Source organism: Siphateles boraxobius, unplaced genomic scaffold (genome assembly GCF_051911475.1).
Source record: "Siphateles boraxobius isolate OS27281-9 unplaced genomic scaffold, OSU_SipBor_1 13, whole genome shotgun sequence".
Lineage (NCBI taxonomy): Eukaryota > Metazoa > Chordata > Actinopteri > Cypriniformes > Leuciscidae > Siphateles > Siphateles boraxobius.
Window position 1 is genome coordinate 16,631,125 of NW_027508733.1, and position 16,376 is coordinate 16,647,500.

The 16,376-nt window shown below is 41.2% G+C and overlaps 1 protein-coding gene across 1 annotated transcript in view; it reads right to left on the reverse strand.

Moving 5' to 3' along the window:
- Positions 1 to 16,376, reverse strand: part of ahr1b (aryl hydrocarbon receptor 1b) — a 55,129-nt gene that overhangs the window by 12,816 nt on the left and 25,937 nt on the right. The window contains exons 3-4 of the mRNA XM_077226212.1: positions 6,961 to 7,076; positions 3,385 to 3,474 (exon numbers count right to left, since the gene is read on the reverse strand). Coding sequence (XP_077082327.1) covers positions 3,385 to 3,474; positions 6,961 to 7,076 — 206 coding nt within the window. The remainder of the gene's footprint in view (positions 1 to 3,384; positions 3,475 to 6,960; positions 7,077 to 16,376) is intronic.

The following is a 16,376-nucleotide window of genomic DNA, read 5'->3' on the forward strand; positions in this document are numbered from 1 at the left end:
GTATCTCAGAAAATTAGAATATTGTGAAAAGGTTAGATATTGAAGACACCTGATGCCACACTCTAATCAGCTAATTAACTCAAAACACCTGCAAAGGCCTTTAAATGGTCTCTCAGTCTAGTTCTGTAGGCTACACAATCATGGGGAAGACTGCTGACTTGACAGCTGTCCAAAAGATGACCATTGACATCTTGCACAAGGAGGGCAAGACACAAAAGGTAATTGCTAAAGAGGCTGGCTGTTCACAGAGCTCTGTGTCCAAGCACATAAATAGAGAGGCGATGGGAAGGAAAAGATGTGGTAGAAAAAAGTGTACAAGCAATAGGGATAACCACACCCTGGAGAGGATTGTGAAACAAAACCCATTCAAAAATGTGCGGGAGATTCACAAAGAGTGGACTGTAGCCGGAGTCAGTGCTTCAAGAACCATCACGCACAGACGTATACAAGACATGGGTTTCAGCTGTCGCATTCCTTGTGTCAAGCCACTCTTGAACAAGACACAATAGACCAATTTTACGGAGATGCAGATTTCATTTTCCAACAGGACTTGGCACCTGCACACAGTGCCAAAGCTACCAGTACCTGGTTTAAGGACCATGGAATCCCTGTTCTTAATTGGCCAGCAAACTCACCTGACCTTAACCCTATATAAAATCTACGGGGTATTGTGAAGAGGAAGATCGGATATGCCAGACCCAACAATGCAGAAGAGCTAAAGGCCACTATCAGAGCAACCTGGGCTCTCATAACACCTGAGCAGTGCCACAGACTGATCGACTCCATGCCACGCCGCATTGCTGCAGTAATTCAGGCAAAAGGAGCCCCAACTAAGTATTGAGTGCTGTACATGCTCATACTTTTCAGGTTCATACTTTTCAGTTGGCCAACATTTCTAAAAATCCTTTTTTTATATTGGTCTTAAGTAATATTCTAATTTTCGGAGATACTGAATTTGGGATTTTCATTAGTTGTCAGTTTTAATCATCACAATTAAATGAAATAAACATTTGAAATAAATCAGTCTGTTTGTAATGAATGAATATAATATCCAAATTTCACTTTTTGAATGGAATTACTGAAATAAATCAACTTTTTGATGATTTTCTAATTATATGACCCGCACCTGTATATATATATATATATATATATATATATATATATATATATACACACACTCACCTAAAGGATTATTAGGAACACCATACTAATACTGTGTTTGACCCCCTTTCGCCTGCAGAACTGCCTTAATTCTACGTGGCATTGATTCAACAACGTCCTGAAAGCATTCTTTAGAAATGTTGGCCCATATTGATAGGATAGTATCTTGCAGTTGATGGAGATTTGTGGGATGCACATCCAGGGCACGAAGCTCCTGTTCCACCACATCCCAAAGATGCTCTATTGGGTTGAGATATGGTGACTGTGGGGGCCATTTTAGTACAGTGAACTCATTGTCATGTTCAAGAAACCAATTTGAAATGATTCAAGCTTTGTGACATGGTGCATTATCCTGCTGGAAGTAGCCATCAGAGGATGGGTTCATGGTGGCCATAAAGGGATGGACTTTCTCAGAAACAATGAACAGGTAGGCCGTGGCATTTAAACGATGCCCAATTGGCACTAAGGGGCCTAAAGTGTGCCAAGAAAACATCCCCCACACCATTACACCACCACCAGCAGCCTGCACAGTGGTAACAAGGCATGATGTTCTCATTCTGTTTACACCAAATTCTGACTCTACCATCTGAATGTCTCAACAGAAATCGAGACTCATCAGACCAGGCAATATTTTTCCAGTCTTCAACTGTCCAATTTTGGTGAGCTCTTGCAAATTGTAGCCTCTTTTTCCTATTTGTAGTGGAGATGAGTGGTACCCGGTGGGGTCTTCTGCTGTTGTAGCCCATCTGCCTCAAGGTTGTGCGTGTTGTGGCTTCACAAATGCTTTGCTGCATACCTCGGTTGTAACGAGTGGTTATTTCAGTCAAAGTTGCTCTTCTATCAGCTTGAATCAGTCGGCCCATTATCCTCTGACCTCTAGCATCAACAAGGCATTTTCGCCCACAGGACTGCCGCATACTGGATGTTTTTCCATTTTCACACCATTCTTTGTAAACCCTAGAAATGGTTGTGCGTGAAAATCCCAGTAACTGAGCAGATTGTGAAATACTCAGACCGGGCCCGTCTGGCACCAATAACCATGCCGCGCTCAAAATTGCTTAAATCACCTTTCTTTCCCATTATGACATTCAGTTTGGAGTTCATGAGATTGTCTTGACCAGGACCACACCCCTAAATGCATTGAAGCAACTGCCATGTGATTGGTTAATTAGATAATTGCATTAATGAGAAATTGAACAGGTGTTCCTAATAATCCTTTAGGTGAGTGTATATATATATATATATATATATATATATATATATATATATATAAAAGAACGAAAGGAGGACAGTGTAAGCACATAAAATAAATTACTATAGTGATGCCATAGTTGGATAATTCATAAGTAAATTATGACGAATTGGATTACACTGTGCCAGACTGATTCTCAGAGTAAAGCCTATTTGATTAAGCTCATTCAATTTCTACTGCATTCAAGCTGCTCCTCGAGAGACACGGCAGTATTATTCAGTATTAGGCAGATCTGATGAGTATATGTGTGTGTGCTAAGAATAGAGATGAGAAGTATAGAATGATTATCCAACAGCTGACGTCATTTTGATTCTGGGAATATGTACGAACAGGGGATACTTATCAATCAGATTAAAACTGTGTCCTTACCTTAGTTACAATGTGAACAGACAAATTACATGCCATGCAAAACTTGTTACATCACGCCTGATTTGGAAATAATTTAGCTGCATAAGCAGCCTACTTCAAAATAAAGGCCAATTCACACTAAAAGAAATGCAACAGCATTCTTTTTTTTACACTTTTTTAAATTTTGTGTCGGAACATGATATGGAGAAACATTTTTCATTTCAATGTTTAGTTAGTATTTCATGAAGAGATAAACAGCATTATCCAATCCCAAAAGAAAAGTGTGTCAGAAGAATACATAGTATTCGAAAAACAGTGGGCGACTTCCGGCGAGATTCTGAAGTGTGCATTCGATGGACACTTTACTATACCATGAGGCCACAGGAGTGGATTTATGAATGGCAATGAAGCAACGCAACTTGCGCTGGAAGGTCACGTGACAGTAACAACATGACAAATGTAGTATGTCCGAATTTCATTCATACTCCTATTCATACTATATAGAGCATACTTTTTTAACGATCGAGAAATAAATTCAAATATAGTAATTACCACTCAGACAGTACGCGATTTTAGACTCAGCGAATGTGTTTTTGTAAGATACTGTTGAGAAGGATAATTACCTGGTGGAATCCTAAATAATCCTGGATGGTGTGAGAACAGTAGAAAACAATCCCCTCAGCAGTGACCACCAACACAAAGCCATTGAGTGCCTGTGGCCATACATGTAGGAACAAAGAAACAGAAAATAAAACTATTAGTTTACTGGTCATTATGGGTCAGATAGATAACCTGCTTTTAATGAAGGACTAGTTTGATTCTCTGTGCGTTTCTTATTTGTTTGTGTGCTTAAAGAGCCCTAAAATGGATTGACAAGTATAGTTTTCCTTCCTGTGTTGATGTATTTCCTGTTAAAACAGGAAGTTGGAACGGGGCATATCAAACAACAATTTTTTGAGAAATGTTCCATGGGCATTTGTTTATGTTACAGTCATTATATTTACCTAGGTTTTATTCAGGAACAATTTAACCAGGAAGAGCAACATTTTCCTGGAAGAAAAATATTGTACATTTTAATTCCTTATATGCGCTACAAGTAAAGATATCTGTATATGATGGCTAACGGCAAACTGATGTGTATTAAAAGCCACAAAACTTCAATCTTGATTTCAAGTAAACTTAAGTAAATTTAAGTAAATTTACTTGATTTCAAGTAAATTTCTGTTTCACAGGAGGGGTTTTGCAATTAGAAAACCTTTGGAGGATGCAAACACTCAATTGTTCATTTAAAATATTTTATTTACATTAAAAAAAAAAACCTAGCCAAGAATCGCTAGACTTTTGGTTACAAATAACCAATGCTAGACAAAAACAAAAATATAAGGAATATACATACACACTAATGATTAAACATACCTGGAATCACTGAACAATGACATGGAGAAAGAACAACTTCAAAATAAAAGCCCCATTTCAAAAGACTTGAATATAAAACAACATGAATTGAGATCTATTAAGAAGATTTAGCTACAGAATATGTGTGTTGCGTGCAAAGAAAAACAAATGGATCGTGCTAAACTAGCCAAATATTGACTACATTTGAAAAAAAAAAAGCGGTATTACTGTAGATTTTGATGAAAGAATCCCCCCAAAAATGCTAAAAAAACAAAACACAGACAGTTATTGAGAAAGTAAATATTGTCCATTTCATGCTGTTATTAAATACTTTGTGTGAGAGCATGTGCTCTTGTGCTGTGTGTATTTTTGTGGAGGGGATTTTACAGCTCATCACCATCTGGTGGGCTCTGAGTGTGGATCTGTGTGATTATAGTAATCTGATGCATCTACAGCACAGACACTACAAAAACAAACATTTACTGTAAAAGTCACTGTAAAAAAATCCACTGTCGATAAAAGCCAAGAGCACTGGCTGTGAAATGGTAATCAAGGCTACACCAAGTGTGGACAGTCTAAGTATGTAGGTAAGTATGTTAGAATAAATGAATTAACAAATGCACAATACATTCATACATATAAAGTGTATTTATTTAAATAAAAGTGCCCAATTCTTTCGAGAAGTCTCTTAAATATATAATAAAACTAAATTAGTACTAAATTCTAAAAGCCTGGCTAACATTGTCATCAGGGAAGAAATATATACTACTAAAATACTTTAATATTGTTGAAAATGGATCCTTTTATAACAGTCATAATAAGATGACAAACATTGTGCATCCTCTGGGACTTCCGTCTGAGCGTAAATAAGGGCTCTCTTGAAATCCTATCAATGTTTTATGTAGGCTGTGCTTATGTTTGTGTTGCAAACATACTGATCTTGAACCACTCTCTGCTTTCTAAATGCAAACTGAATCCTATAAACTAAAATGATATGATGAGGCAAAAAGCAATACATCACAAAAAAATAACCTCTTCCACGTTAATCTACGACTGTCTTTGCCAGATTATATGCACACAGAAATGTGCTGCAGTGTATTAACATAAAGCAATAAGCCACAAGATTCAGAGTGCGTAACCCCATCATACGTCAAACAGCAGTTTTAGGGGTTATATCTTCCAGCGCCCCTCTCATTTGCTTGAACATCTGCATTGTATGCCAACACACACACACATACTCATTCATACATGCCCACCTGGTCCAAACACACTCAGAAAACACGGCCAAGTAGCAGCACTCAGTATAAATATTTCGGCTTGTTGGTTGGCAGAACAGCCCACACTGGGCTCTCGTGGGGCAGGAGGGGGAGGGGGCAGCAGTCAGGAAGCATTACTATCAAATATGTACCACTGCATTCTTCACAGTCCAACACACACAACTATACACAACACAGGGGATTGAGTGAGTGAGTGAGTGTGTGAGAGAGAGAGAGTTAGAGAGAGAGAGAGAGAGAGAGAGAGAGAGAGAAGCAGAGACACAGTAGTGGTAGAGAAGACAAACAGAGACAAACAGAGATATAGACATATAGATAGATAGATAGATAGATAGATAGATAGATAGATAGATAGATAGATAGATAGATAGATAGATAGATAGATGGAATTGAGGAAGGAGGGAAGGAAGGAAGGAATGGTGAGGAAAAACAGACAAGAAGAAAGGAACAAAGGAAAAGGAGTAAAATAATGAAGGGACATTAAGTAAGGAAGGAAGGAAGAGAAATAAGATGACAGAAATAGATGAAGAATAGAGTATGACAGAAAGGAAAGCAGTAACATGTCAGGAAGGAATGAATATCAATGAAGGAAGGAAGGAAGGAAGACAAGAGTAAAGGCAGGAAGAAATAAACAAGAATTAAGTAAGGAGGGAAGGAAGGAAGGAAGAAAGAGATGGATTAATAAAAGAAACGTAAAGAAAAACAGACAGGAAGAAAGGAAAGAAGGAAAGCATAAGGAGTAAAAGAATGAAGGGGCATTAAGGAAGGAAGGAAGGAAGGAGGGAACGAACGAACGAAGAAGACGAGAGTAAAGGTAGGTAGAAATAGAGGAGGAAGGAATGAAGGAAAAAAGACAAATATAAAGGCAGGAGTAATTAGACAAGAATAAAGGAAGGAAGGAAGGAAGGAATGAAGAAAGGAAGGAAGGAAGGAAGGAAGGAAGCCAGGAAGGAAGGAAGGAAGAGACTGATCGATATAAGAAATGCAAGGAAAATAGAAAGAAAGAAAGGAAAGAAGGAAAAAGAGTAAAGGAAGGAAATAAAAAGAAAGAAAAGATAGAGAATGAATAGAGGCAGAGATAATGTAAATGCATGAGTGAGAAAATTAAAAAAGTGTGGACAAGGAAGGATGGCAGGAAGAAACAGCAGGAAGGAAAGATAAAAGATAATAGAGGCAGAGAGAATGTGAGAGCATGGATGAGGAAATGAAAAAGTGTAGACGTGAGTGGACAGGTGGTTCAAACTTCTCAGAACTGCTGTGACAGGATGGACGGAGCGAAACTTTCAAAGTAAAAAAAAAAGAGAGAATACTTTTACCTCTTATTTTATTCTTCCTTCATAATACATGAGAGCTCTGTCTGTGCATTATTCATGCCTAAGTGTCTGAAACGAGAACAAGGCTGGGCAGAAATAGCCTCTCCTTCCTTTTCTCCTTCCTTAAGGGCATAGCTTTAAACGACTCTTTATAACATGCTATGAAGGCATAGGGATGCCATAACCATGTACACACACGTATGTTTTTACTCCTGACCTGTAGTAGGAGCTCTCCCTCATGCAGCCAGCCGTCAACCAATCCTGTTGCTTTACTGTTGTCACGGTTACTGTTGTTCGCCGACAAACCATTGCAGTTGTGGTTTTTCAGTGCGACTGTTGACAGAAAGAGAAAGAAAGGGAAAGTTAAGTACAACTAAATTTTGAAGTGTTTGCTAAGTTAAGCGTCACTGTTACTTTTTGAACAAACCTCTAACTATAAAGGGATAGTTCACCCTAAAATCAAAATTAAGTCATAATTTACTCACCCTGGTGTTGTTGTAATGCCGTATATACCCTTCTTTTATGGAACACAAAAGGAGAATGTAAAAAAAAATTGTCCCACTCGCACTTATCCATATAATGGCAGTGAATAGCAAATGGCACTGAGCTTTTTAAAAAGACAGGAAAAGTATAAAAATGATCCCATGTGACACATGCTGTCTATTCCAGCATATGGCATTAGAACAACACCAGGGTGAGTAAATGATGAATTCATTTTCATTTCAGGGTGAATTTAACCCTCTAAGTAGGCGTAACCCTTTCTCAAACTTATGAGGTTACGGAAATAACAAAATTCTCACGTATTTACTTTTCGGAAAAAAAAAAAGCTCAAAAGTTGCTCTTTTATAACTCATGAGACTTAATGGAGATCTCATGTATTTTATTCACTTTGTGTTTCTCACAAAGTTCATTATGAGAAATGTAAATAGACACAAATGAGATATTTTTTGACATACAATAAGAGTATACAGAGATATAAAATGAACATGGTTAGTATAGCTCATGTTGTCTTTGATGAGAAATATTTGTTTTCGAATTGAGATCTCTGACTTTATTACAGATTTTACAAAATCTGAGCAGAGTTTGAGAACTTGTTGAGACTTCTTAAAGGAGACACAAGAATCAAAGCATAATGTTACAAGCAGGGGATCTTACACAGATGTCTTTATTTGATCTCAATTGTATCTAGCAGTAAAGGAGAAACAATTCAGATATCAAAGAGATCTCATTTGAGGCTCAGTTTAGTTCAATTATAGTATATTCACTTCAAGATATTCATAACTCCCGAGTTCCGATGTCTGTACGTGAAAAAAGAATTTGGCTTTCTGGCCTAACAGCTGCAAAGAAAACGTCTCGGGTTATGACTATAAACCTTGTTCCCTGAGAAGGGAACGAGACACTGCGTCATTGAAAACGACTCTTTGGGGACGCTCCCTTAGCGTGCGTCTCTGAAGTATGAATTAAACTATTCCAATCCTGACTGGTGTTGCGTCATGACGTAACATGTGATGGCATAACCGGATGCATAACAGCGACGCCGGCACACACACACACAGTGTCTCGTTCCCTTCTCAGGGAACAAGGGTTATAGTCATAACCCGAGACGTTCCCTTTCGAGGGAACTCGCAATGCGTTGTTGAAAACGACTCTTTGGGGAATGAATGCCCACTAGGCCACGCACCGAAATAGGCCTGCCCTGGAGTGAAACTGATTCAGGCACTCAGCTAGGACGAGAGCACATGTGCGCCAGGCGTACTAGGGAGGTGTAGATTATAGAACCTAAAGAAAGTGTGCGGGGTAGCCCAACCGGCTGCCTCACAGATCTCCTGGAGGGGAACTCCCGAGAGGAGGGCCTTAGAGGACGCCATGCCTCTAGTCGAATGAGCCCTTATGGCCAGAGGTGAAGGCAAATTGCGCACCTCGTAAGCCAAGGCAATAGCCTGCACAATCCAATTACTAATAGTTTGCTTGGATGCCGGGAGCCCTCTCCTAGGTGAACCAAAACACACAAACAGTTGGTCCGACCTCCTCCAAGAAGAGGACCTCTCGAGGTAAATACTCAAAGCTCTGACGGGGCAGAGCAAATTAAGTTTCTCTTCTTCTGCCGACACATGAGGTGGAGGATGGAATGCCTGAAGGGTTGTAGACCTAGTCGTATTAGCAGGCACTTTAGGCACATAGCCCGGTCTCGGGTGCAAAAAGGCCTTAACCTTGCCAGGGGCAAACTCCAAGCAAGCTGGTGTCACTGCCAGGGCTTGGAGATCTCCCACCCTCTTAAGAGAGGTGATGGCTAAGAGAAAGACCAATTTGTAAGTAAGATCTTTAGGCGAAGGCGACTGAAGAGGTTTCGAAGGGGGCCAGGGATAACCCTTCCAGAACCACTGCCTGGTCCCAGGCAGGAACCCTGGATCTGGTTGTCGGTCTCATCCTCCAAGTACCACGGAGAAAACGAATGACCAGCTGGTGCTTCCCAGAGGCCCATCACTTAATGGCGCGTGGAAAGCCGCAATGGCAGCCACGTACACCTTAAGCGTGGAAGGGGAAAGACCCGCAGAGAAACAATCTTAAAGAAACTCTAGAACTGAAGCCACCGGGCAGTTAGCTGGGTCCAAATTATGTTCTCTACACCAAGTGATAAATACATTCCACTTGAGGCCATATAATCTCCTAGTAGACGGAGCCCTAGAGCTAAGTATGGTTTCAACCACCCCGGCTGATAGACCAGCATTTAGGTACTGAACCCCCTCAGAGGCCAGGCCCACAGTTTCCACAGCTCTGGGTGAGGGTGGAAGATTGTGCCCTCCGCCTGAGACAATAGATCCCTCCTCAGAGGAATCTGCCATGGCTGAGCTATCAGGAGTGAAATTATGTCTGAAAACCATACTCGGGTCGGCCACATTGGGGCAACCAGAAGTAGACTGATGCCCTCCTGACGGACCCTCTCCAGGACTCCCGGAAGCAGAGCGATCGGGGGAAATGCGTACAGGCGAAGCCTCGGCCAGGCCCGTACCATGGCATCGAACCCCAGTTGGGCTGGATGTGAGAGGGAGAACCAAAGTGGGCAGTGGGACGTCTCTCGAGACGCGAATAGATCCACTTCCAAGGTTCCAAACCTCTCCCATATCAACTTCACCACATCTGAATGAAGTCTCCATTCCCCGGGCCTCAGCCCCTGCCTTGACAGGACGTCTGCTCCCTGATTCTGAACCCCCGGAATATACATTGCTCTGATAGACAGTATTTTCCCTTGGGACCAAAGAATAACCTGATGCGCCAGTCTGCACAGAGGGCGCGATCTGAGTCCCCCTTGTCGGTTCAGATAAGCTACCACTGATGTATTGTCCGATCGTACTAGGACATGGTAACCCTTGATGTCTGGAAGGAAGCTCCTCAAAGCCCTGAACACAGCCAACATCTCTAGACAATTTATGTGCTCAAAATGATGATGGTCCTGCCACAGACCCCTGGCAAAGCGACCGTCCATCACCGCGCCCCAGCCAGTGAGGGAGGCGTCTTTCGAAACGGTTTTCCGGCGACATGACGCTCCTAACGCTGGCCCTTGGGACAGGAACCAAGGTTTCTTCCATATTATTAGAGACGAAAAGGCATCTGCGAATTACTCTGATCATACAAAATGGATTCCTCTTGGGGGAAACCCCTTGGCTTTCAGCCACCACTGAAGGGGCCTCATGTGTAGAAGGCCCAAATGTATAATGTTGGATGCCGCTCCCATGAGGCCCAGCAGTCTTTGAAATTGCTTTACCGTGGTGGCCTGGCCTAGCTTTAACTTGGACACCATCGCCAGAATGGATCGTAGTCGAGTTCCACACAACGCCCAGAAACGTTGTGCACTGGGACGGTTCTAACACACTCTTCTTTGTGTTGAGTCTCAACCCCAATTTTTGAATGTGGCCAAGGACGACATCTCGATGCTGAACTGCCATTTCTCGAGACTGGGCCAGAATGAGCCAGTCATCGATATAATTCAGTATGCGGATGTCCTGAAGTCTTAGTGGAGCAAGTGCTGCATCCATACATTTGGTGAATGTGCGGGGAAAGAGTGCTAGGCCGAACGGAAGAACCCGATATTTGGTAAGCTTCGCCCTGAAAGCGAACCTCAGGAACCTCCTGTGACATGGAAGGATGGATATGTGAAAATAGGCGTCTTTTAGATCTAGAGAAAGACGACGCAGAGTGCGTTCGGTGGAAGATGATGCGGACCGAAGCGTCACCGATGGCGGGCAACTCACATCATTTCTTTGAGGGCTCCGCTGCGAGAACAACCTCGGTTGCTCTGCAACGGAGGGGACAGCCCTCAGAGGTCCTACCACCCTGGCTAGGACCTCTTTCCTGAAGCCCTCCTAGCCTGAAGGACATCCCTCAGATCGCCCTTCTGACTGGCGGGCTTCTGCTGGGAGCGTTTCCTCCGTTGCCAAGCTCCCGGAGGAGGGGCTCTAGAGGAAACACTCTCCCTTTGCTCCGCGCGGTGTGAGGAGCTGGCTGATGGCTGGGGCTGATGTTCTTGCCCTACCCTACTTGATTTGGACTTTGATTTACGGGGGAGGAACTGCTGGAACGCCGCAGATTGCTTTTTCGCCTCCTGAAACCTGTCGACGACCGATGTAACGGCGTCGCCGAACAGGCTAGAAGGCGAAAGCGGCGCATCCAGCAAAACAGATTTTTCCTTTAACCCGGATAAATTCAGCCACAGATGCCTCTCCGTGGCCACCATAGCTGCCATAGAGCGGGCAATGGCGCGGGCTGTCTCTTTAGTGGCCCGGAGAGACAAATCTGTGGCCTTGCGCAACTCCGCAATATCCTCTGGAGTTGGCCCCTCCCCCTCATCCAAATCTTTCAGGAGGTCGGCCTGGTATGCCTGCAAAAAAGCCATAGAGTGCAGACATGAACCAGCCCGACCTGCCGCCATGTAATCCCTGCCTATTAAAGCAGATGTATCTCTGCAGGGCTTACTAGGCAGCGCCGGGGTTTTAAGGGAAGATGCCGCCTCAGGAGAGAGGTATCCGGCTAACGCCTCTTCTACTCTAGGCATCTTCCCATAACCCATATCCCGTGCCCCCAAAACATTGCTATAATCAACGACAGATGGACTGGAGACACGGGACGAATGCGGTTTATCCCACGTTCTCGTTTTCTCTTTGTGGAGATCGGGGAAAAACGCCAAACCCCGGCGCTGAGGCTGTGACCAGTCCCGCAGGAAATGCTCGTCTAACTTGCTTTTGACTTGCGTTCCCTGCTCATCTTGTGGCCAACTTGATGTTAAGTCTGGCCACGGCATGAGTCACAACCTCCATCAGCTCCTCATATACTTGGCCGTGAACAGGCGCGCTTGACTCACGGTCATCACCCTCGATGCTGAGCACCTCTACCTCCTCGGAAGCAGAGAGCTCAAGCACCTCACAGGGGCTTCGGGATCCTCAGATCAAGAAAGTGCCGCAGCAGTCTCATTCTCATCTGCAAGATCCCGCTGCGAACCCCACGATCTGAGTCTCCGCGCCGCCTCAACAGACGCGGGACCAGAACCGCGGGGAACTCGAGCCTGACAGAGCTCATCAAAGCACGCCAGCCGGGAGCGCAGTACCCTCATGGGTAGTGCTTCACAGTGTACGCAGGCAGCTCCCTCGAGAGCTGCCTGGGCGTACTGCGCTCCCAAACAGTTCACACACAAAACATGCGTGTCTCCATCCGTAATGAAACAAGGACAGGGGTGCACACACATTCTGAACTGTTGGCTGGCCATAATATATATATATATATATATATATATATATATATATATATATATATATATATAAATGAGGAATCAGACAAACAACACCAAATAATACAGACAGTCGTAACATAGAGCGCTTGACGCATGACGCAACACAAATCAGGATTGGAATAGATTCATTCATACTTCAGGGACTCACGCTAAGGGAGCGTCCCCAAAGAGTCGTTTTCAACGACGCAGTGCGAGTTCCCTCGAAAGGGAATCCTGGTAATCCTGGTAATCCACATATTCTTTCGGGGGTTTCGAAAAATTTTGAATTATGTTAGTTTTGTTTGTATATGTATGTGGGTGGGTCTGTGTACGTAGTTTTTTGGGTTGAGTGAGTGAGGAAATGAGGGTGTGTATAATGTATTTTCTGTACATGTGTTTTGTTTATTCTATTTTCTGTCTGTATCATGAAACTAAATAAAATAAAAATTTGTTCACATAAGATATTCAGGATGACATTCAAACAGGTTTCCCACATACTCTGCCATTGGTCAGGCAGACAGAAAGCCCCGCCTCTAACTCACGCCATTGGTTGAGTCACTCTTGCCGTGCCAGGCTGGTCGGAATTCTTAAACAAACAGAGCAATGTATTGCTAGCCACAGAAACACCATATTTTAACTTTTCAAGGATCTCAACCTACAAATAGGTAATGTATTATTAAACTGACAAAGTATTTTAACATCCAAAAATCATTTGAATTGTTATTTAAGATTCATCTTACTTTCTTTTCAAGGTATTTAGTATTTAATACGGTGCGCGCTAAAAACGATTCTGTGCTGTTTACATCTCTGCCAGTAATGGATTTGGTCTGTGTGTCCCTCTTTCAGGACAAGACAAACTCTTTTGAGCATTAAAGGAGGAACTGACCTACAAACGACAGGGGAAATGGAGAGAGACAGGCCTGGAGAATAGGGACATGAAAAGCTTTTTTCACTGAGAGAGAGACAGAGAGAGAGAGAGAGAGAGAGAGAGAGAGAGAGACAGAAAAGGGAAGAGGAAGCACTTCTCACTTGTGCGAACATACGTGGAAAATGCATTTGGGCACGGTGAGAGAAAGGTCACCTCGCTCTCGCTCATAACCGCCTGGCAACAACATAAGGAAATGTGTCATATTTTATTAGCATCTTGTGGCTTATATTAAACCTGTGAAGTACTCAGCACAGTTGATTGCGTCCAAAAACGTCCACAATAGCTGAACTACTACTTGTGCCAATTATTTCCATAATCGAAATCCCATTCAAGCAAATGCCTCTTGATGTCATGCAAACTAGAATTTAAGTTCATTTGACGATTGCATGTGGCTCCTTTTTATTCTCCTTTGCCAACCTCTGACCCTTTTTAATAGTTCCTGACGCGCAACCTATCGTGACCCCTGACCCCTACCGAGCCATGATGCAATGAGTGAAAATGAGGTTGACGTTATTCACTTAACATTAGGATCCAGTCAAGAAGAAAATTGTGATATTACAGACTTTGATGTTAAGAATTATTTTTTTCACAGAATGGATTGAGTTTTTAACCTATATTTTGTTGTTTTATTTTTAATTATTATTTTTTAAATAGTTTTAAGCACAAACATGAATAAAACATGAATAAAAAATTTGGTAAAGTGGTTATAAAAATAAACTTAATTCAACAACCTGTTTAAATCCATTCCAACACAAAACGTCTTCACATATTTTTCCTGGACCCTTTAACCACTTTTTAATAAAACGGTTCGACCACCGCTGCTTTAGTGTGCTTCCCATTTACCCTTCAAAAAGCCTCACAATGTACTCTGCTGCAGCGTGAAATAAGCGCGACCAATATCAGCGTTTACATATGCTACAGGAGCCAAACTCATTTAACACTAACTCGTTGTAGGCCGAGGGCTGCGTTGAACAAAACATCACGTAAGGGGGGCCACAACATTTTTTTTATTTTTTATTAATCTTTTTGTTAAATCTCTCCATGGAGAACTGATGCTCTTCTGGAGCTAATCAAGTCCAGAATCAGTTTTAATGCTGATGTTATTTTAGTATTATTTATATATTATTATAGTATTTATTAATAGTATTTACTTTTAGATTTTCTTTCTCTTTATATTTTATTTTATTTCAGCTTAATTTCAATTATCAAAAATCATTTTTTAAAGTTTTAGTTTTAGTCAACTAACAACACTGGATTTAATGCCGCAATATTTGGGTAAAACAAAAGGTGAAACATTGAATATACTAATTTCATTCGTGAGATATATTAATCAATTATTATTAATAAAGCAACAATATTGGCAATAAAAAGAAAACTGATGTCTGTAGACAATACAAGTGAAATGTTACAATTCTTAATATTAATTTTAATACCACATTACATTTCATTATTATATTGAACACATAATTATAAATGTTAATATTTTAATATTATTATTTACATATTGTTTACAAATTAAAATAAACATTTTGATACATAATAATATTAATTCAAACATTATTTAGATATTATTATATATAATATATATTATTATGTAATATAACTATTAAATATTAGCATGTACTTATAACATCTCAATTTAGGAAACTTTTACACAAAAACATTGTACTTAAAATTAGCTTTTTTCATGCACAGACGACAACATTGTCAAAATGATCCCCGTTTACACGGATCCGCGAAAACAGCTAAAAACGCCAGGCCAGTAGTTGGCGATGTTACTTTGTAAAGAAACACTATAGATTGAACGTAATGTATGACGTCAACCGTTTTCACAAATTTGCTTTTTTTGTAGTTTACACGAAGACGATAAAACGGTATAGTTTTCAAAAACTTGCACTTTGAAACCCGTTTTCAAAAGCTTGCGTTTTCGGGCCACCAAAACACCATTGTCATAAAATTAACGGCCAAAACGCATACAAAGTTTTATGTTTTTAGTTGAAAATGGTCTAGTGTAAAATTAAGTTAAAATTAGCTCAAACATTTTTAGTCATTTTCCAAGTAGGTACACAGGAAAAAGCAGTAAGTGTTTTTTTTTGGGTCAATAATCTTGTTTGATAAACAATATAACAACACAATACACACAAAAATGTTTGTTTTTTTGTCGTTTTTTTACAATCACTTTCCTTATTATCTTGCCATTTTGATATAGTGCATTTGAATGTTCGCAAACAACCTCCACAGAGCATGTGCACACTTAGCTATGCTTGTATTGTAAAGTATCAGCCTGTCAATCACACAAACGTTTTTAGTATAGCATATTTCAGAAGATTAGGCTTTGTTATGACCTTAACAAGCATAGCAGCAGTTAGTGGCACTGATGAAAACAGGAGGCTAAGAGTGTTTAAACACTCTTTAAGAGTGTTTCGGTGACCCTGACAATCCTTCTTATATGCTTCAAAGACCGACGGGATGTTTAAGGGCCTTTTCCCATGATCTTTAGCTCCTGTCTCATAGAGCTGGAGACAAAGGGTGAAGGGCCACAGCCAAACAGAGACACAACTTTGCACGAAACCACACCATGTATGTATGTATGCCAATGACACTCCACCATTTACACAAGCAAATGACCAACAAATCAACACAGGTAAAACGTCTTTGCCTATTTATAAGACATTAAATTTGTTTTCATTGCAAAATAATCTTGATGGTCAACAGGTTTTATTTTCTTAAAGCCTGCTATAAGCACTTGAAATTAACATAATGTCGTCGAACACATTTGGTGACAGATGAGTTAGCGATTCCCTTCGGAGGGGATTCAGAGGGTTTCCGGGCTGTTTCGCATACTTGTGCAATGGGAATTTAACTGTGTTTATGTAGCGGGCCCATTGTGGGTCACTGCACATCAAGTCTCTGGGGACGGAGACTCTGGAGAACCTGCACTAAA